Genomic DNA, 21,831 nt, shown 5'->3' on the forward strand with positions numbered 1-21,831 from the left:
CTACAATAAATTCAGATATTTGGCCTCACCAAAAGCATGACCAGAGCAGTGAGCAGACTCAAGAATTCAAGGCTCTTTGCCCCATCTCCCTCCTTCACAGCTGGTGGGAGACTTACCCTGTTGGATGTTCCAGACCTTCCTTCCCTCTGGATCAAGTGCCCGGGCTGTTTTCTTATACTCTAGCCTTATCGATTGGACGCTGCTTCGAGGAAACAGCAGGTGATTACAGAGCATACTGTGTGCACTTAATAGTTTAAACTGCACAAATACACAAAAGAAGATTAATAATAGAGGTCAAATCTTCCCACAAGTCTGGGAAGATGAAAGAATGCTTGGTTAAAAGTAGGTGAAAGGTCTCTAACTTTGCGCCTATGTACATGTGCCTGTAACTATGAGCTGAGTGGGACCCACTTTCCAATTTTTTATTTTATCACCTAGTACTTTGCAAGTCCCAGTGAGGACACTGCAGCAAACTCTAATCATGGAGGGCTGGGTTTCTCACTTAGAATGGATGGAAATGCCCTTGCAAATCGCTGATAGTGAAAGGAAGTGTCTAAGAAAACCTCCTCTTTCTTTTTGTCTGTCTGTCTGTCTACCTCTGTCTCTGGCAGTCTAGTAATACTTGAGCACATGAGCTTTGGAGACAGAGTCAACAGCTCCCATAATAGCCTCTGACCACTAACTAGTGTTCCAGTTACCTATTGCTATGGGATGAACCAACCCAAAATGTTACGGTTTAAAACAATAGCAATTATTATATTATCCTGTTATAATTTGGAATAGCTGGGTTCAGGTGCCCATAAAAGCCTATGTCACCAGACCACGTAATGTCTGTCGAGTTTCCTCAAACCCTCCAAAGTTTGCACACCTGTCCTACAAGACTCTATCCTCTGAGGCTGTCATGAATTACCCACTGACCCAAGCATCTGTGAGCAGCTTGGCTGGTTCACACAACAAGCAGATAAACCTGCACATGGCAAATGCCATTGGTGCCCTACCCCGCCCCCAAGTTAAATATGCCTCTATGTCAAAGTTCACACTGCTCCTGAATAATCAGGACACTGGGGTCCAGGCTGGAGGGCCCTTCTATGAAGAAAACAGAAAAGACTTGCCCTAGAGTCATAAGGAAGAGCAGCCAACAGTTAGTGAGGCTTAGTATGTGCAGTCAGAGTACTTTCCGTGTATTACCTAATTTAAGTCTTACAACAACCCCATGAGGTAGGTACCGTTATTTGCCTCCCTTTACAGACGTGGAAACAGAGGGACAGGTCTTTAATTGCCTATTAAGTCACACAGCTAACGAGTGATGAGATGGGATTTGAATCCAGACTATCCAGAGCGAAATAAGGAGTTGCTGAATATCAGTTATTCTGAGCAAGTTATCAACAAGATTTGTTGAGTGTCAATCCACCACAAAGAATAGGGGAAATACTTACATAGAATAAGTTGAAATAGAAAATAAATTTCCCCCCTTCTCCAGACTTGAGCACCTGGTTGACCTAAGTGATGAGGTATTCAAGTTTTGGAAGTCTGTGCATATGGTCCAGGCAGGTGCTGGAGCATTTGACAAAGACTGTGGAGAAGACAAAGGCATTTACGCTTTTCTTTGACATTGCAGTGCTGACGCAGGACAAGATTTGTGATAATCTAACAGTGGGTAAAATAGGTAATTTGGCTGATAGGAGATGTCAGATGACTCTGTCTGCCTCCTGGACCTCTTCTCTTCCTGCTGTCCACTTGACCTTCCCCACATGACCACAGTGGCCTCCGTCAAACATGCCAAGTTCTTTCCTACCTCAGGGCCTTTGCACTTACCATTCCGGTGGCCTGAAACTCTCTTCCTTAGACCTCCATTGGGTTGGCTCCTTCTTGTCATTCAACGATTAGCTTAAATGTCACCTCTTCAATGAGGCCACCCCTGGCCACCTTTGAAGCCCCTCCACTGCCAGCCTCTCACCTGATCCCTAGCACCTTATTTGTTTCCTTCTCATCACTTTGTCACAAGTTATAATTATCTCCCTTGTTTTTCTGTTTATTTATTTGCAATCTTCCTTTTCCCACCTAGAATGCAATTCCATGTGGACACAGACCTCATTTACTTTGGCCACTGCTGTGCCCTCCACCTTCTAGAACCTGACACTGAAGTAGTTATAAATTAATGAAAGAAAGAATGTACATATGAATAGAGTTCGTAGACATTTTATTCTTATTCTCCGAGTGGATTTCAGGCCTGGGAATGGTGAGAGGGCACAGTTCTAAGGAGGAGAAAAAAAGATGTTCTTCAGAGAAACAAGAATATAAACATCTGATTAGATGAAGAGATGAAGAGATGATCTTCTTGAGTTATCAAGAGTGATTGGCAACACCGGGGAGTGGATTTGCTGCTCAGGAAACCTGCTCAGGACTGTTGCATTGTGTTAAGATAAGAAGAAGCAACCCTGTATTCATCAGCATTAGTTGTTCAAGAATAAGTGTGCTGTATTGAAGCACTCTGTTTTCTACAAACATCAAAAGCAAGTGAACCAAAAGGGCACCCTCACTTCTGATGACAGCAGTGAGGAGAAGGCAGTATAAGAAGGCCAGAGTCTGGAGCCTGGGTTGACCCATTGCTGTGAAAACCCTCCTGACACCTGACCTGTTCCTTCCCCAGCCCCAGGCTTCCCTGGGTGGAGAAACAGGTTAGACGATGATAGATGGATTGTGAAAATGGTCACAGTTCTTTACCCCCTCCCCTTCCTGAAGCTGCCCTTTGCCATGTGATCTTGCAGCTTCTTCCATCAATAACTGGAGTCTATACCCCACCACCTGAATCTGGGCTAGCTGTGTGACTTGGTTTGGCTATTAAACGTGATGGCAGCAACGTCTTGGGCCAGCTCAAAACCAGCCGACCCCTAAGTGTGTGAGAGACCCAGACAGGATTAGCAGCATTTCTGACTCAACCCACTCTGAATGCTGACACATGAGTGAATCCAGTCAAGACCAGAAGAAACACCCAGTTAACCTGGAGATTTGTGAGCAAATCTGTCTAAAGCCACTGAGTTTAGTGATGATTTGTTATGCAGCAGCTAACCAATACAGAAACTCAGCTCAGCCAGGCCTGGGATTCAGAGAGAGCAGCTCTCATTGCACTCACTGTCACCATTCTTGGGTACACAGAATCAGTTGAGCGTCTATTCTTTTCTAAGACAGCGAGAAAACTCCCACATCTGTCAATATACACTGTGCTCTAATGCACTGGCTCTTGTTTAAATGCCCTGAGGGATTTAATTGGACAAAGCCCCTAGCAAGACTGGGGTCTAAGCTGCTTCTTCTTTAAAGCCTCTTAGACCAGTTAATTCACTCCACACTAGATGGAAAGATTCCTGGGCGAGGCTTTTAAATAAGAATAACAACTGAAATATGTTGAATGAACTTATATCCTGGTCAGATTCAGGGAATGAAGGCAGGACTCATATGCATACAAATCTGTGGATCTCTTCTGAAAATGTGACTTCATTTCCACCAGACAGCTCTCCTGTCTTCAAGATGTATGACTCCTTGAAAGTCACAAAGGTAAAGAATGAGGTTGCCAGCCATTATCTGCCATGTCCACACATCCAGATGGAGCCAAATAGCTGCCTTCCTCTAGCCAATCGGCTCTGTCCTTGTTTTCTCCTTCAATTTCAAGTTCACAATGTACAGATACCTTGTCATCTTGTAAGAGAACGATCTTGTAAATTTGAGGGGAAGAGTAGGTTGGTTCAAGCTGGGTTCTAGGAGCCCCTTAAATCCAAAGAAGTTTTTGTCCTGAAGAAGCTGTTTTCTAAGTCTTTTTCACAGCCTGGACACTCACCTGCATTTGTTCGAACCACAGCTCTAAATATCCCTTGAACTGGTTGAATTTCTCCCTGTGTTTGTAGTAACAGAAGTGGGGTGCAAAACTTTGCCTTATCATCAGTCAACTATTGACTTCTTTCTTTTTCTTTCATCAGAGATGCCCTGTCTGTGGGATGTGAATTCAGGTTCTGAGTGTAGCTCAGACTTCCCAAAGCCCTTGAGGGCCATTGGTAGATTCCACCCATTCTTGTGGGCTGGCTAACAAGTGAAAGTCTCAGGGCAGACAGTCCTTGGTGCCAGCTGGGGAGAATTAGGCCCAAAACTCTGTACCCTCTATAGGGGGCCTGGGAATTTCCAGAACAGCCCCAGCTTTCAGAATCCCAGAGTACCTGAAAGTTCTGGGCCAAGTGGAGCAGGATTTAGATCAAGAAATGGATCAGAACTTGCATTCCATGCAAGTACCAGTGGGATTGATTTAAACCCCAAACATGGGTCAAGTCACTGCCCTTCTCAAAGCCCTTTGGGGGTCTCTGCTCATCACTTAGGGAGTCTTCCATCATCTGATGGTCATGGACCTTCAGGAGCAGGCTCTGGGTCCCCCTTTTGCTCACAGTGTGTTCTTCGTGCCTAGCAGAGTGCCTTACACACATTAGGTGCTCAACATGTGCTTGTTAGAGGAATAAATGGTCAATCAAGCCCAATCTGGTCCCATCTCCTATGACTCCCCTCTCTGAACATGGTCTACAAGATGTAACACACTGGAGTTGGCCAAACACTCCATGCTCAGGTACTGTACTTTTGGACAAGCTGTCCCCTCTATTGGAATGCTCACCCTGGTCTTATTTTAGGCTCCCCTGAATACAGAATCTGAGATAAGGGCTTGGGTGCAGAGAGTTTATCTGGAAAGCGACTCTACGAAGCAGGAGTAAGGGGAGTGGAGAGGAGGAGGAAAAGTGTTACGGGGATTGACTCTGCTGCGCAATCTGAACCACAGAGAGAAAGTGTCAGAATTTTTCATAGGATGGGTACCTGGGGCACAGGCTACCCTACCCTTGGCCCCCTACACTCCTTTGGGAGGCTTAACCCCCCTTGCTTTCCCTTTACTTACTTTATATAGCCTTTCTCCCTCCTACCCCTGCTCTCAACCCCTCTCCCCAAATCAAATGCCAGCCCTTCTTTCCTCCCAGGTTAGTAACTCGTACTTCCTGACACTGTTTCATAACTGTTTCCTTGTCCAGCTCCCTCATCAGACTACAACCTCCTGGAGGGTAAGAAATGTATTTTATTTATTTTACATCCTTCGTGCCAACAGCAGTGTCTGGAATATAGTAATGGGGGCTCCATAAAAGTTTGTTGAATTAAGTAATATATTTAATTCAGTTCCACAGAGGAAATGACCAAGCTGGTGTCATTTCCAAAGAAATCCAAAAAGGAACAAGGTGGGACACTGTGGTGGCCACAGAGGTGTACCGTTCAGATCCCTTCAGGAGAAACTGCTGCAGGACCAGAGATGCCTGGCAGCCCAGCTGCCGCCCCTTGGGTCCGCGGGGACTCACACAGAGGCCACGCTTCTGTTGGCTGCCTCAACCCATGACTGAGCACGGCATGGGTACGAGAGCCCATCTACTCCTGCCTGAAGTAGGATTCCTGCCAAGGGTCACCTTCACTTGGGGACTCCCCATCGACCTGGCCAAGACTTTCTCAGACATTTGCTGAGGGCTGGGGCTCTTCCCACCTAGTCTTTCCTTCCTTTCCCCTCTCATGGGTGTTAGACCTGCATTGAGGTCTGAAGTTTCTCCTGCCTACTCCTGCTATCTCCTCTTTCATCCATCACAGACATTTCCCTAGCGTCTGCTTCTCAGAGGACCCAACTGACACAGACACAGAAATAGACACGGCCAAGGATTTGAAAGAGAAAAGTTCAGATTAGAACTGGAGACTCCCTATGTGTCATCCCTCCTGAGATGTCTGATTAAAGACGATGGAAAAAGTGGCAAAGGTGGGTACTTATCATGTGTGCCCACCACCACCAGGAGGGTCACTTTGGACCTGGAAGTCTGCCTTAAGTGATCAGAATGACATCAGTAATAGTAATGGCCATGATGTCAGTATCAAGTAAACAGTATTCCCAAGTTCAAATGCCAAGTAACATGTAGCAAAATTCAACAGTCATTTGTGGTTTTTCAGACCAGTTCCAAATATTGGAACTTAATCACATTATTCAAAAATTTCATTGGAAATAATGGACGTGATGGCAAAGAAAGGAATGTAGTGCTTCACCACTAGATTTTATTAGCAGTAAGATTCAGGGTTCACATGTCAGCAGCTCCTAACATGGGGTGAGGGTAAGCAGAACATCTTCCCTCACAGTTTCTTCGCTACAGAAGTTGAACCTGGGGAGAGAAAACAAAAAGTCAGCTCTTCCTGACACACAGTTGGTGTGTTGAGTTTGATGACAGCCACTTCCTTCCCCTCAGTCTGAGTGAGTGGTACACCCTGTGCCCAACACTAGGCCCTGGCCGAGTGAATACCTCTTGGGTATAAAGAACTGCACTTTCCTTTCTAATTTTATCCCATGGCTATGCAATAGCAGAAAGAAGAGGTATCACTGGACACTCCAGAGGACACAGAGGGTCCATTTGTCACATCCCCCAGCGCCTACTAAACATGGCGCACTGTCAGTGAATGCAACTGAGGAAGAGCAGGGTCAGCAGCAAGACAAGAAATCAGCCAGAGTAAAAATCCTGACGTCCTGGTGTTACATTGGCTCGGCATTCTTATTTTAATTCAGCATTGAATTGAAATAACTAATTTACTCATTAAGACTGAGCAATACTTAGGAGGCTTTGGAGCTCATTTTCTTTAACAAAATACAGAAGCATATGTAAAGTGTCTGGCACATAAAAAATGTTCAGAAAATGCTCTTTTCTCTTCATCTTCATTTTCTTCTCTGTAATCTAATGGCTAGCCGATGTGCAAATAGCAAATTAAAGGTTAGGGACAGGACAGGAACAAAGATTCAGACGTAGAGAAAGGACTTGAGGACGTGGGGAGGGGGAAGGGTAAGCTGGGACGAAGTGAGAGAGTGGCATGGACATATATACACTACCAAATGTGAAATAGATAGTTAGTGGGAAGCAGCTGCATAGCACAGGGAGATCAGCTTGGTGCTTTGTGACCACCTAGAGGGGTGGGATAGGGAGGGTGGGAGGGAGATGCAAGAGGGAGACGATATGAGGATATATGTATACGTATAGCTGATTCACTTTGTTATGCAGCAGAAACTAAAACAACGGTGTAAAGCAATTATACTCCAATAAAGATGTTAAAATAAATAAATAAATAAATATTTTAAAAAAGAAAAAAAAAAGAAAAATATTGGACAAGATGAAACTCAGTGCAAATTGGTGAAGGACTTGACTAAAAGCTCCCTCTCATTTGATGGCAATTCATAAGTTCATGTTATTCTTCATTTTTCCCATTAGAATATAATAAATTAAGATATACCATCAAAAAAAAACTAATATCGAAAAGGGTCACAAGAAATGAAGGGCACACAATATATATAAATAAAGGTGATCTGAATTTCTATTGTGGTAGTTAAGGATTTGCTGAAGTCAGATTTCCTGCACATGAATTCTGGCATTGAGCTTTCATTGAATTATCTGTAAAATGGGAATAATAACAGTACTTATTTCCCATCACCACAATCAAGAGAGTAAACATATCCATTATTCCAAAATTTTCCTCCTATCCTTTGTAATCTCTCCTTCCCATCCCTTTCCATCTTCCCTTCCCCCAGGCAACCACTGGTCTACTGTCATTATAGACTACTTTGAATTGTGTAAAATTTTATATGCAAAGGTGTATGCACTCTTGTTTAGCTTCTTTCATTCAGTATAATTTTGTTCAGTATAATTATTTTGAGATTCATCTATGTTGCTGCATGTATCACTAGTTCGTTCCTTTTCACTGCTGAGTGGTATTCCATTGTACAGAAGACCACAATTTGTTTATCCATTCCCTTGTTGGTGGACTTTGGGTTATTTCCAGATTTTGACTATTGCAATAAAAGGTACTATGAATATTTATGTACAAATCTTTGTATAAATATATGCTTTCTTTTCTCTTGGGTAAATACATAAAAGAGAAACGGCTGAATTGTAGGTAGGTGTATGTTTGGCCTTTTAGGAAACTAGCAAAGAGTTTTCCAAAGTGGTTGCATCATTTTACATTCCCATCAACAGAATATGAGAATTCAAGATTCTTCACATCCTCACCAGTGCTTGATATTGTCAATCTTTTAAATTTTAGCCATTTAAATAAGTTTATGTTGGTACCTCATTGTGGTTTTAATTTGCATTTCCCTAATAATTAATAGAATATCCTTTTCTGTTCTTTCACTTTTAATCTATTTGTGTCTTTATATTTAAAGTACATTTCATGTAGGTAGCATACAGTTGTGCACTGAGTTTTTAAAATCCAGTTAAACAATCTCTGCCTTCTAATTGTTGTATTTTAATTTAATACATTTATTGATATGGTTATTATCTTGCAATTTGTTCCCTATGCTGTTCCCCCCCCCCCCTTTTTATGCCTTAAAAAATTCCATTTCATCTCCTTTTTTTGGCTTATTAGCTATAGTTCTTTGTTTTACTATTTTAGTGGTTGCTTTAGAATTTATACCATATATTTTTAACATCACATTTTACCTTCAAGTGATAATATTTTAATTTACATATGGTATAAGAACATTATAAGAGTATGTTTCCATTTCTCCCCTCCTACCTAATGCCTAATGGCATTGTTGTCATATATTTTACTTATACACGTTATAACAGCCCCTCCCCAAAATATTGCCATTACTTTTTAAATTGTCAATTATTTTTAAAGACTTAAATAACCATATTTAAAAATCTCATATGTTTCCCAATGTAGTTACTATCTCCTATGCTCTTAATTCCTTTCTGTAGATTCTTTTACAACCGGTATAACTTTCCTTTCTCTGAAGACTTTGCTTTAACATTTCTCATGGTGTTGGCCAGTTGGTGATGAATTCTTTCAGCTTTGATATGTCTGAAAAGCCTTTATTGCATCTTTTTCTTTGAAAGATACTTTTGTGGATATAGAATTCTAGGTTAACGTTTTTTTCCTTTCAGTCCTTTAAAGATGTTGTTCCACTGTTTTCTCACTTGCATTGTTTTTGATATGAGATCTGCCTGTGATTGTTATCTTTATTCCTCTGTAGGTAATGTGTGTTTTTTCTCTGGCTGCTTTTAAGTTTCCCTCTTTATAACTGGTTTTGAGCAGTTTGATTTTCATGTGTGTTGGCATAGTTTTCTTCATGTTTTTTGTGGTATCACTTGGATCTATATGTTTACAGTTTTCATTCACTATGTTTGAAATTTTTGAAGCCATTATTTCTTCAAATATATATTTCTCTCCTTCCTCTTTTGGAGTCTTCAATGAGAACTATATTAGACTTCTTGAAATTATTTCACAGATCACTGATATTCTCTTCATCGAATTTTTTTCTCTCTGTGTTTCATTTTGGATACTTTCTATTACCTCTTCAACTCCACTAATCTTTTCTCTCACAATGTCTAATCTGCTCTTTCATTTCAGATATTGTAGTTCTCATCTCTAGAAATTCAACGTGGGCCTTTTCTCTATATATGCCATTCCTCTACTGACCTTTTTAAACCAATGGAATACAGGTTTAATAACTGTTTTAATGTCTATGTCTGCTATTCTAACAGTTGTGTCGGTTCTGGTTTGGTTTCAATTGATTGATTATTCTCATTATGGGTTGTGTTTTCCTGCTTCTTTATATACATGGAAAACTTCCATTTAATGTCATATATTGTGGATTTTAGCCTGTTAACTGCTGGATAATTTTGTATTCCTATACATTTTCTTGAGCTCTGTTCTGGGGTGCAGTTATTTGGAAACAGTTTGATCCTTTCAGGTCTTGCTCATTCTAGGCTAATTTTTTTCCCACTACTGAGGGATGACCTTCTTAAGTACTCTACCTAACATTTCCTGAATTATGAGCTTTTCTGGTCTGGTTAGCGGAAACAAGTACTGTTCCCAACCCTGAAAGAGTACTGGGTACTATTCTCTATAATCCTTTCAGATGGATATTTCACAGACCTTGACTAGTTTCCTCATATATATGTGCTGATCAGTACTCTGCTGAATGTTTAAGGAAATTTTCCAGCTCTCTGAGCTGTCCTCTCTGTAGCTCTCTCCTCTCTGGTCCTCTGTCCAGTGAAATCCAGTTGCCTTGGATTTTCTGGATTCTTAGCTCTGTTTCTTTAACTCAGGTAGTCTACTGGGTTCTGCCTGAATTTTTCCTCTTTGTGTGACATCCTGGAGACTCTTTAAAGGCAGTAAGTCGGGACAATTTTAGGACTCTACCTTATTTGTTTCTTATCGCTCAGAGATCACTTTCCTTTGTTGCCTAATGTTCAGCATCTTGAAAACTGTGGTTTGATATATTTTGTCTGAATTTTTGTTTGTTTCAGTTGGGAAGGTAAATCTGGGCTCTTGTTATTCCATCTTTGCCAGAAGCAAAAGTCTCCCCACTGGACTTATATGAGGACTGAATGATATGATGGCAGAAGCAGCATAGCACTGTGCCTCAGAATTTAGTTTTATACTCAAAACACTTGGGCTGATATTGGCATAGTTATGATTACCATCATCATCATCACCTCACTGTTTCCGGTAGTTCACTATGGTAAATATCCGTTGGTTCACACACACTTTAGTTTTGATTAGAACCAAGGGTTGACCTTTGTCTTCACTAAAAAGACTAATGGCACAGGACAATCTATTTGTATTCCTTGATAAGTGTTTTCTCGGTAATTTAAGTGGCAATTTGGTGAACCCAGGAAGCTTGGGGAAGATACACATATTAAGCACACACATAGCACAAGGCACAGCTGCTAAATGAAATCTTTCTTTTCACCTTAGGATTGTGAAGCCAGATTCTCATTCTAACACTTGTGTCCGATCATACAACAGTCATCTACAAATCTATCAAAGTTGTTTTCCTAAAGATGTACACTTTCTTCTAAAGAAACAAAAGGTATTAGGAAGCAGCGGTGACTGAGATATAGGAGAACCACTGTAGGTGATTTAACTTAAAGTTGTCTTTCAGTGGGAGTAGAATTATAAACGTGACTCAATGCTTCAAATCTCTTTGGATTTTTATTACTTACACTTTTCCATCGTTGCGTTCCACACTGATCTTGGATGCTCCCACTCTGGGTAGAGTTGGGTTGATCACGTTATTGTACCAAATAAATTTAACCTTCTGCATATCTCCAACATCCACATCTGAGTCAAATGCATTGGAATGAGTATTGGCTGGTTGGAGACTGCCCCTTGGGAACGGAGAAGTTAATAAAAACATACATGAATATACATAAACATACATATAAATATACACATATATGTTTCTAAAACCAGTTAACAATGTATCTCTAGTAAGATGATTGATAGTACATTTGTGAATCTAATGGTTAAATAAATGTAGACATGTATGCCAACTCAGTGGTAGTTCATTTGCCATCAATAACTCATATTACTTTGAAGTCATCCTTATTTTAATAAAACTTCAAACATGTTATAGTCACAATCCTCTCACAATTTAATAAATGATGACATCATTATATCATCCTTTTCCAGTTGTTTTGTGGGTAGAATAATTATTTAGTGATTATAAATCAGATGCCATGCATCAAAAGAAACATCTGTGGTTTTCTCAGGACATAGCAGAGAAAAAATTTAGAAACAGAGTTCTAAAATGTATTAAGGTACAAGGGTGAAATAGTCTCTTCCTTTAATGACACATGGCAGTACTGTACTTCTGAAGGGGTTCAGAACAAGTCTCCCCAGAATGTGCCACTTTGCCAGGTGGACTGTTTTGAGCTGAAGGAAATCAAGACCCAGCAGATTCAAGGATAACCTTTACCTCTCCCTTAACTGCCTAAAAGAATTTAGATAGAAGGCCTGGTTCAGGAAGGGAACTATCACCTGAGATAACTACAAGGAATATGGGCTAGGTGTGATAGGCTGGCGGGGAGCTCAGCTGGGCCTGGAGATCAAATTCCTCTCCGTGTCCTGTTGTCTCTGCCTGCCATGGCAAACCTTTGTGCACCAAACATTTGTTCTTCCCATCTTACTGTGGATTGTCTTTCTCCCCTTTGAAGTCCCAGACCCCTGGTCCCTTCTCCTTAGCTCAGAATGGCATATAAGCCTCAATTGTCTCACTGCCTGTGGGTCTCATGTTCTTCTGGGACCCCCATATGTACATAATTAAATTAGTTTTTTCCCCTGTTAATCTGTCCTATGTTAATTTGATTACCAGACCAGCCGAAGAGCTAAGAAAGGTAAAGGAAAAAAACTTTCCTTCCCTATATTCCCATATAGTAATGAATAAACTCTTATGTCCACGACATACATTGTATGTGTGAAGTATTCCAACACTGAAGGAGCTTAGAGTAGTAGTTTACTCACTTGAAAATTTCGTACTGCTTAGAGTTTCCTCTATCTCCAAACAAAGAAACGAGTATGTGTCCTCTAACCTTCTTTCCAGAGAGTGTGACAGCCACCTTATACCGCCAACCTGCAAGGGGGAAATATTTGCAAAATATCAACTTTTAGAAAAATTATTCTGGAAACAGGCTAACTTGGATTCCACTACTGCTGAATTTTGAATAATTTTTGTATGGTTTTGGTAGTTCTTCTAATCAAATAGTGATGGATATTCCTTTAACTTAATGTTCAGAGGGCAGACATTGGGGGAGGGGAGGAACACAGACTCTTTCCAAAGTCAAAAGATTTCAAGCCAAGGGACTAAGTTATATATTTTGTTTTCAATTTTTTTAACCTAACAATTTATTCTTGAACATTATAAGAACTTTATGTTAAAAGATAATGGAAAAATAATAGTGTGGTATTTTCATCAGTTTATTTCATTTTTATAGATCACAAAATTTTAGAGTACTGTCATCTTTTTGTCTAAATAATCTATATTTATCTTTAACATTCTATAATTCAACTTTTCAACACCATTGGATTGTATTAATTTATGGTAACCATTTTATGGTACTAGTCAATAGTGAACTACAATTTTTTGCCATTTAGAGCTAGCCTGGGCCAAATTGGGAAGGGAATAAAATTTAGCTTTAGTTTTTACAATGCAGCTAACCCTACTGACTCCCATCCAAATAGTTTTCTTCCTCTATTACCCAGAAAAGAAACCCAGGGTCTGTCCCCAAGTCTCACCATTCCTGCATTCTCTGATTCCCATCACACATGGAGTCTACAATCCTAATATCTCTAGAATCTGTCACCTCCTTTCCATTCCCACAACCTCTGCCATCTCTCTCCTGGGTTACTTTTCTGCTTGTAAAAAAACCTCAGAATTTTGCACAGTGAAACTTTTAACAGAGTATGAAGAGGCTGGAGCAGAAGAAGCCTCCTGAATTCGGTACCAGAATCAACTGTGAAGAAATTTATTTTTGTATCATTGATAATTCAGGCCCTAAACTCTGTTCTGCCACCCAAATTAGCATGTTCACATTGAGCATGGTATGGATGTGTTTTTCCATTTTGGGGAGGAGTGTTTAAAACTTTTGTACAGAAAAGCAATTTCACACATTTCCACGGGACGTGATAAGATACATAGTATTGAGAATTTAAGACAAATAAAATAGGGACTTACGGGCAAAATTGCTGGCATCACCGGTGTTTAGATAAATTACCTGGCCCTCTGCTTGGGTTTTCCCAGGAAATCTATCAGCATAATGACCCATCTGCGGGCAGCCTTCACTTGGACAGGGGAAGCACTTGTTCTAGGGAAAATAAACAAATGATGAATGAGGATGCTCTTTTTTTAATAGTGTACCATCTTATTCCACGTGTTGTTGAATTTTCAAATATTCTAAAGCCAATCCTCTTCTGATAGTAAAAGAAGACTTTAACAGTGTCTCAACAAACGTTAAAAATTAGTCTCATTATTTACAATGATAAATCAGCAATTTCACTATTAAATAACATGATACTAACATAAATATTATAAAAATTAATTAAGAGAATTTATTTATTTATTTATATTTTAATCCTCTCTCTTTTGCCTCTCTAAGTTGTTCCAGTGGCCCCAAGACACCCATCTGCTTTTAGGTGGTTAGAATTTATTTCAGAAAAATTGCAAAAGAAAGAGCAGGAGGTGATCATCAGCTTCTGATACACAAAATGGGACTCACTGGGAGGACAATAGGCTTAAAAGTCAAGTTTTTCTCAATTTTCTCTAGCTCCCACTTAGCATATCAAGTCTGGAAGATTCAGATCTCAGAATTCTCCCAATGTGAAGGGAAAATGCTCTAGTTGGTCAGTCAGGCTTAGCCATGACGTCTGAAGAAGATGGATATCATATAGGAAAATGTCCTTCTTTTGTGGGCCAAGAAACTGTGAGGAGAAGAGAGGGAGGGGGGTGAACAGAGCGGGAGGCAGATGGACATAAAAATTCCTGCTATGAAAGGGCAAGGCTGCCCCACAGTAGAGGCAAGTGGTGAACTCCTGAATCAGTGGACCAGATGGCGACTGGGCTGAATCTCAGGATCTGCATTCAGCAAAAGCTCAGGGAAACTGGGCCAGCCGGGAAGAAATGGCCCAAGCTCTCTGAGAGCATTGCCCAAGCCAGTAGCTTGGACACGCCCCGACATCACCTGCAGATGGCAGCTATGAGCCCTTCAAGAAGGTGGACCCCCAAGCCTCCTCTCTGCCCTCCACACACACACACTGACCACCACCACCATGATCACCTTGCCCAATACCAGCTTGGAGAGAGGTGGTCCAAAGGCTGAGAAATCTGCAAAACTGAGAATTTTTTCCTATAAAAGTGTCTGAGCATCACTTAAAAGGACTGTTTATATTATTGAATCAGATTAAATTTTAACTGGATGAAACCTAAAGCTTCTGTGTTTGTTTGTTTTCCCCATTACCTAGAAAATGGGGATTTGGGAAGAAAATAAAAATAAAGTTAGACCAAAGAAGGGGGAGGCGTTCTCATTGCATATGCAAGCTACATTGTGAATAAAATATACACCCATCCCCTCTCCCCTACACATAATAGCTAACATTTGTTGAATGCTAATTATTATACTTTAGGTTCTGGGCTAAGTAATTAAAACATGTTATCTTATTAAATCCTCCCACCAAATCTATGGAATCTACCATTTTATTTACATTTTGAAATGAAGAAAGTGCCTTAGAGAAGTTAAGTATTTTGCCCAGAATCATTCAACTATTTAATGGTAGAACCAGGAATCAGATCCTCTCTCTTCATTGCTAAAGTGTATCTACTTGATAATTATAATTTCACCTAGCACGTTACTTGAAAATTTATATATTAAATAACATAGGGCATACATTTTTATTTGAAAAAAAATTATTGTGAAAGGAAAAGCAATAGTAAAAAAAAAACTGGGCAATTGATATGTTATATTCAAGATCAGATTTAAGGGTCCCAACTTAGATAATTAGAGAATACCAAAAAAAAGATGAACACTCAAAAAAAAATCTTGGCAATTATGAGACTGCACAGAAATGTCCACACGCCCATAATCATATACCTTTATAAGGTTAACATTTAAAACAAGTTTTTCATGTTCATCAGCATCCTGCAACCATAGATCAGATTTCCATAGACAATTTTTGCACTTAGAATTATTTCTAAACCAAGTGTGAACATTTAGCTGACACATACAGAAGTGATAGAGAACAAGGTAGATTGGGGATATTTCAGTTTACAAGCGCATTTCTCTAAAGTTCTCCAATGCTTTATCACTATTAAAATAAACATGTATTATTGAAAGTATAAATCATGTGGCAGTCATATAGTAACATTCACTGAATGCATGTCATGTATAGTGAACCACACTGGTCATGAGAAGTGATGGTCACAAAATTCTTTAGGTGCAAGAAAGAATCTACTTACTGCACTGAAAACCTTGTAAGAGGCACAAGGAAATCCAGCAAAGCCATCAGGGTTGAGGATGCTATCAGCATAATACTTGTAGCTTCTTAAGTGATTACAGGCCACAAAGTCGCGAGTTCCTTTAAAATCAGACATGATTACACATCAGTGACAGATTTCATTTTTCCAAGTTAATGTCATGGTCAGCACACAGTTGTTGAATAGATTTTTCTAATTAGTGTGAACTCATGGCAGTCACAGAATAAAATCATTTATGAAGGGTAGTCATGATTTGAGACGCAATCAGAATTTAATATAATCTGTTTAACATTATAATAATTATGCCATAGCTAAATGAAATGGAAAAATAACTCTAGGAGGAAAAGATTGGTCTGTAAGGGATAGGTATGACTGAGTAATGTATTCCCTGAATTAGATCCTTGAAAAGTTGACTACAAATACACTTTCTTTCCTATAGTCTTCTCATGTCCACTTCCCCCAGTGAAAACCTGTATCTTGGGGATACAACTAAAAGTTCTTTGTTATAGAAAATGTGAGACCTGTACAATACCAAAATATTTAGCAAGTTTATCAAAAGGAAACACAGATTTCCGCCCCCCCCCCCCCCGCAAGAAAATCTCTTCATATACATAATAGTTGTACCTTCCCAGAGCCCATCTATGTCAACGATGTGAGAGAGAGCATTCTTCTTACATCCGGGCATTTCCTTTCCTCCATTTGGAAAGAAATCTAGGTGGCCCACAATTTGGCTCATTCCAAGACCTGAGGAATTTTAAAATATGGGAAAGTTGATGTTAATGTAAAGACTCAAAACACTCTAAAACACTCTTGTGTATAGACTCAAAAAATACTCCAGGGGGACAAATTGAAGAACTCACCCAGGTTGGGGATTATGGGGGCAGCGTCTGTGTGAATTACATCCACAAATTGGGCATCGCTGGGGTCCAATCGGACTAATTCAGGTGTGCCCTCAAAGCACGGTTCTGCTGGATCCAACCCTAAAATAGATAGGATGCGTCATGTCAGTGTCTATCAGTGGACATGCATGTTCACCTTCCTCTTTACAGACCTGAGTGCAGCATTGGTGGTAATCATGAGTAATGCGTGCAAAGAAATAAGCTGGTTCTTCCCTATCTTACCAACTTCTAAGGGAAATCTGTGTCTAATTTACTATTTGCATTAAAGTGAATTTTCCTCAAACCATGGAATTTGGCCCTACTTATGGATGCTTAGTCATTGGGACAATCCCCATCAATAGCACAGTTACAACCAAAGAGCCAGACTCTAGGGAACACTGGACTCCTAAGAGATTTTCAGGCTAAAAGAGTTCCACCTATACTATAAACTCCTGTGAGGGCAAGGATCTTGGCTTTCACAGTCACTGCGACCACAGCTTGGCAAGTGCCTGATTGAGCAGGCTCTCATAAGCATTTACGGACTATGAGAAAGAATGTCTCTCCAGCAAATTAAAGAGATATTCCAGATACCCCCACCAATGCAAATGTAACGAACTTATCCAAAGTATTAAAAAAGAGAATCGGGGTGTTGGAAACAGGGGATTTGGGAAGAAAATACAAAATGGAAGATGCAAGAATAAAGTAATCATTTCCTGAAATAGTCACTTCTCAGATCCAGGATAGCAAAGTCTTTCTTATAAAGTTACAAGGTTGTTGTAGGAACTGGGTACCCAACATATGACTCCACTGGCTAAATGCAACCAGTCTGAGATTTGTAAAATCATATTTTTTATCTAATTAGCAGCATGTAGCCCGGGCAGCCCAGGGCACCCAGACTATCTGTGCCCACCACTCTCGGGTTGTGGTTCATGAGGACTGGACTAATTATCAATTGCTATGAAGCAGAATATAATTAATGATACATTTTTGAGCTCTTTGGGTTTAATTCTATTTCTTCTATTATTTATGCCATTTCTTCTATTCACCAAACTCATCCTTTGTGAATACCTGACAAAGAGAAAATAGATATGAATAAGACTTCCAGATGTTCTTAATTCACATTTTAGTCACATGCAGTATTTATATGTTAAACAGGGCTCTGTAGACTAAAGATTGGTATTAATAACAAATTCATAAGGTCTCAGAACACACCGATTTCTCTGATCATGCGATCTAATTCGGAAAATGTGAAAACTTGTCTCCTCAGGTAAAAGCAGGTCTGTGCCAAATTTCTGTCTTTTTAGACCCCATATAGGCTTCATTTAGTCCAACTTTGCAGCTTTGACCAACCTGTGATTCGTCCAATGGTCCCATTTGTCCTCCTTCCTGACTCCCCAGCAGCGTGGGCACCCAGACTGTGGCCAATGACATGGACCTTGGAAGGTGAGTATCCAAATGACGACTGTTGGAAAGAAAACTTCTTCAGAATGTTTTCAAACTAGCAAAATTCAAGATGGACAGAAAAGAAAACGCTCTGAAAACTCAACTTTTAAGAAGGGAAGCTTCTCCTTTAAAGCAATCAATTTTCATGGATTTCTTTCTTTTCATTTATCACAAGAAATGGCGATGGTATAATTTTAAACTGGTGGAAGTAGTGTTCTCTTTTATTGTTCTACATAGAACATTGTGCTACATAGAGGGGACCCTTGATGGATATGAGGACTTGTTACCCAGAGGTGGTGAAGCAAGCATTTGGATTAGAAAGTAATAATGATTCTTCAATAAATGGTGTTGTGAAAACTTGACAGCTACATGCAAAAGAATAAAACTGGACCACTTTCTTAAACCATATACAAAAATAAACTCAAAATGGATTCAAGACTTAAATGTAAGACCAGAAACCATAAAACTCCAGGAAGAAGCATAGGCAGTATATTCTTTGACGTCCATCTTAGCAATATTTTTTGGATCTGTCTCCTCACGCAAAGGAAACAAAAGCAAAAATAAACAAATGGAACTACCTCAAACCAAAAAGCTTTTGCACAGTGAGGGAAACCATCAGCAAAACAAAAAGGCAACCTACTAAACGGAAGAAGATATTTGCAAATTATATATTCGGTAAGAGGTTAATATTCGAAGTAGACAAAGAACTCACATAAGTCAATATAAAAAAACATAACCTGATTTAAAAAATGAGGAGAGAACCTGAATAGACATTTTTCCAAGTCAGACATACAGATGGCCAACAGACATATGAAAAGATGCTCGACATCACTAATCACCAGGGAAGCGCAAATCAAAACCACAATGAGGTACCACCTCCCACTTGTCAGAATGGCTATTATCAAAAAGACAGCAGATAATAAGCGTTGGCGAGAATGTGGAGAAAAGGGAACCCTCATGTACTGTTGGTGGGAATGTAAATTGGTAGAGCTACTATGGAAAACAGTATGGAGGTTCTTCAAAAAATTAGAAATAGAACTTCCATATGGTCCAGCAATTCCATTGCTGGTTATTTTTCTGAAGAAAATGAAAACATGAATTCCAAAAGATATATGCACCCCTATGTTTATTGCTGAATTGTTTACAATAGCCAAGCAATGGAAAAAACCTAAGTGTCCATCAATAGATGAGTAGATAAAGAAGATGTGGTACAGACATACCATGTTTTATTATGCTTTGGTTTACTGTGCTTCACAGATATTGTGTTTTTTGCAAACTGAAGGTTTGTGGCAACCCTGCACTGAGCAAGTCTATCGGCACCATTTTTCCAACAGTATTTGTTCACTTTGGGTCTCTGTGTTACATTTTGGTAATTCTCACAATATTTTAAACTTTTTCATTATTATAATATTTCTTATGGTGATCATTGACCTTTGATATTACTATTGTAATTGTTTTGAGGCATCACAAACTGCACTCATGTAAGATGGTGAACTTAATCAATAAATGATCTGCCAGCTCCACTAACCAGACATTGCAATATCTATTTTGGCACCTGAAACTAATAGAATATTGTGTGTCAACTATACTTCAATTTAAAAAGAAAAAGAAAAAGAAAAGAAGAAAAGAATAATGAAAGCAATTACTTAAGCACTTTCAAGTTTAACATTTTCTAAGTTTTTAGTTATCAAATCAGGTTAGCTTGTTATCATTGTGCTTCTCTTAAAAAAATAAAAACAAACAAACAAACAAAACCCCTACTTTAATCTTCAGGTTGACATTATCATATCAACTTGGCTTAATAACTGGTAAAATTAAAAGAACTAATGATGGAATTCAGTAGAAACAATCTACCTGGTTGCTTGAATAATAGCACTTAAAAATCAGTTTTTTCACCTTAATAGGCATATTGATGAAGCCCAAATCTAGATTTTTTTTGCATTTTTCTTTTCAATCAAGGAGAATGCCAACTCTAAGTAGAAAAATATTTTACCAATTATCATACATACAGCAATTTTTCTGGAAGAGAATCCAGAGAGCAATGTGCATGGGCTTTTCTATAACCCAGAAGTAGTTACCTCAAGAACGTCAATGAAATACGCCACTTCTGCTCCCACAATCCGGATGTTCTGTGAGGCTTGTGTGTATCCGGTTCGGGAGCCACCTTTCCAGTCCACGCAGATGCAGTTCACACTTTCCACGTTAAACAGGTTCTGGTGGAAGAGACACAATAAATAAGTAAATAATTCAACATCTTTCCTAATTACTAATTAACAATCTTGAAGACTAGGATAAATTGCCTCCTTGACCTACACAATATCATGCTCGCTTTTTAACCCCAAACCAATAAACAAAACTTTTAATCTGTTATGGTTATGGAATCCTTTTTAAAACCTAACATTGGCTCCAAACTAGAGATTTGGCCATAATGGGAACTGGATTCTTGGGATTTCTACAGCAACAGATGCATAGACATTTGTTGCAGGGAAAAGTGTATAAAATGTGGTACAACGGGTTGTCTCATTAGAGCATCATAAACTTCACAAGACATTGTCCCTGACTAGATTGCACCTCAGGGCATTGCCTGTCTTGTTCACTTCTGTATCCTCAGTGCCTGGAAAAGTTCCTGGCACATAGTAGGTACTCAGTAAATATCTACTAAGTAATTGAATAAATGAAAGACTATGTTAGGACCCTTTAAATATAGGCATTGAAGGCAAATGAATAAGCTTTTCCATGATGGAAATACTAATCAAAATTTTTGTATGAACATGTTTTATTGTACATGACTGAAGTTATTTCACATAAAAATATAAACTTTCAGATATCTACTGGAAGTCTTTTTGGATGGGGGTCAATGATAGTTTCATGAATGCTAGATCTGGCAGGAATTTTATTTATTTGAGTATTTATTTATGCATATCCCCACCTTTTTTCCAAGAAGGATTTGAGAATGCAGCAATCTTAGAAACCATCTCCAATTGTTTCATTTTACAGATAGAAAAATCCAAAGAGGGGAAACGATTTGCTAGTGTCTTGGTTAGGTAAGGATAGAATTGGAACTTGAATCTACGGCATTTAACCTTCTAATTTAAGGTACTCATTCCTCCATTATAATGCCCAAAGCCAAATCAAATGCAAGAAAAACACATCTGCTTTTGGGATCTCAGAAATAAATTGTATACGCATATCTGAAAATCTACATACCTTTGAGCTGAGAATCATTTATTTATTTTTTCTTCACTGTAGTACAGAAATCTATTACTACCCTCCCTCCTCACCCAGCCCAATAATCATCAGCTATAAATTATTTTTGAAGACAAGTTGTGGTTTTACTGATTATTTTTAAACTTGTGTAGTTAATTAGCCCCTTCATTTTAACTGTCTTCAAGATCAGTCGAAACTCTCTGGAGTTAACTCAGATCAGCCTTTGGCTTGAGTCACAGGCAGGCCTGAAATAAGACCTCTAAAGAAATGATTGCATCTTTGCGCCACAGCTGGCCACAAAATCTTGATGAAGAAATGAATCAATGATAATGTTCCTTAAGCACTAGCAGTTATTGGAAAATTTATTCTGTTTGATTTTCTGTCTTTTAATTCTTCATTATCACAGGGCACATAGCCAAAGGCAAATTTAAGAAAATAGGATCACTACTGCTGAAACAA

General features: G+C 39.2%; 1 protein-coding gene across 1 annotated transcript in view; it reads right to left on the bottom strand.

Moving 5' to 3' along the window:
* Positions 1-6,122: 6,122 nt before the first annotated feature.
* The window catches only part of LOC102997661 (pancreatic triacylglycerol lipase), a 61,626-nt gene continuing 45,917 nt past the window's right edge, over positions 6,123-21,831 (bottom strand). Inside the window, exons 6-14 of the mRNA XM_007173149.3 lie at positions 20,244-20,378; positions 18,073-18,184; positions 16,705-16,824; positions 16,469-16,588; positions 15,827-15,945; positions 13,553-13,682; positions 12,343-12,451; positions 11,043-11,207; positions 6,123-6,209 (exon numbers count right to left, since the gene is read on the bottom strand). Of these exons, the coding sequence (XP_007173211.1) occupies positions 6,146-6,209; positions 11,043-11,207; positions 12,343-12,451; positions 13,553-13,682; positions 15,827-15,945; positions 16,469-16,588; positions 16,705-16,824; positions 18,073-18,184; positions 20,244-20,378 (1,074 nt within the window). The 3' untranslated portion in view covers positions 6,123-6,145. The remainder of the gene's footprint in view (positions 6,210-11,042; positions 11,208-12,342; positions 12,452-13,552; positions 13,683-15,826; positions 15,946-16,468; positions 16,589-16,704; positions 16,825-18,072; positions 18,185-20,243; positions 20,379-21,831) is intronic.

Source organism: Balaenoptera acutorostrata, chromosome 16, assembly GCF_949987535.1.
Source record: "Balaenoptera acutorostrata chromosome 16, mBalAcu1.1, whole genome shotgun sequence".
NCBI lineage: Eukaryota > Metazoa > Chordata > Mammalia > Artiodactyla > Balaenopteridae > Balaenoptera > Balaenoptera acutorostrata.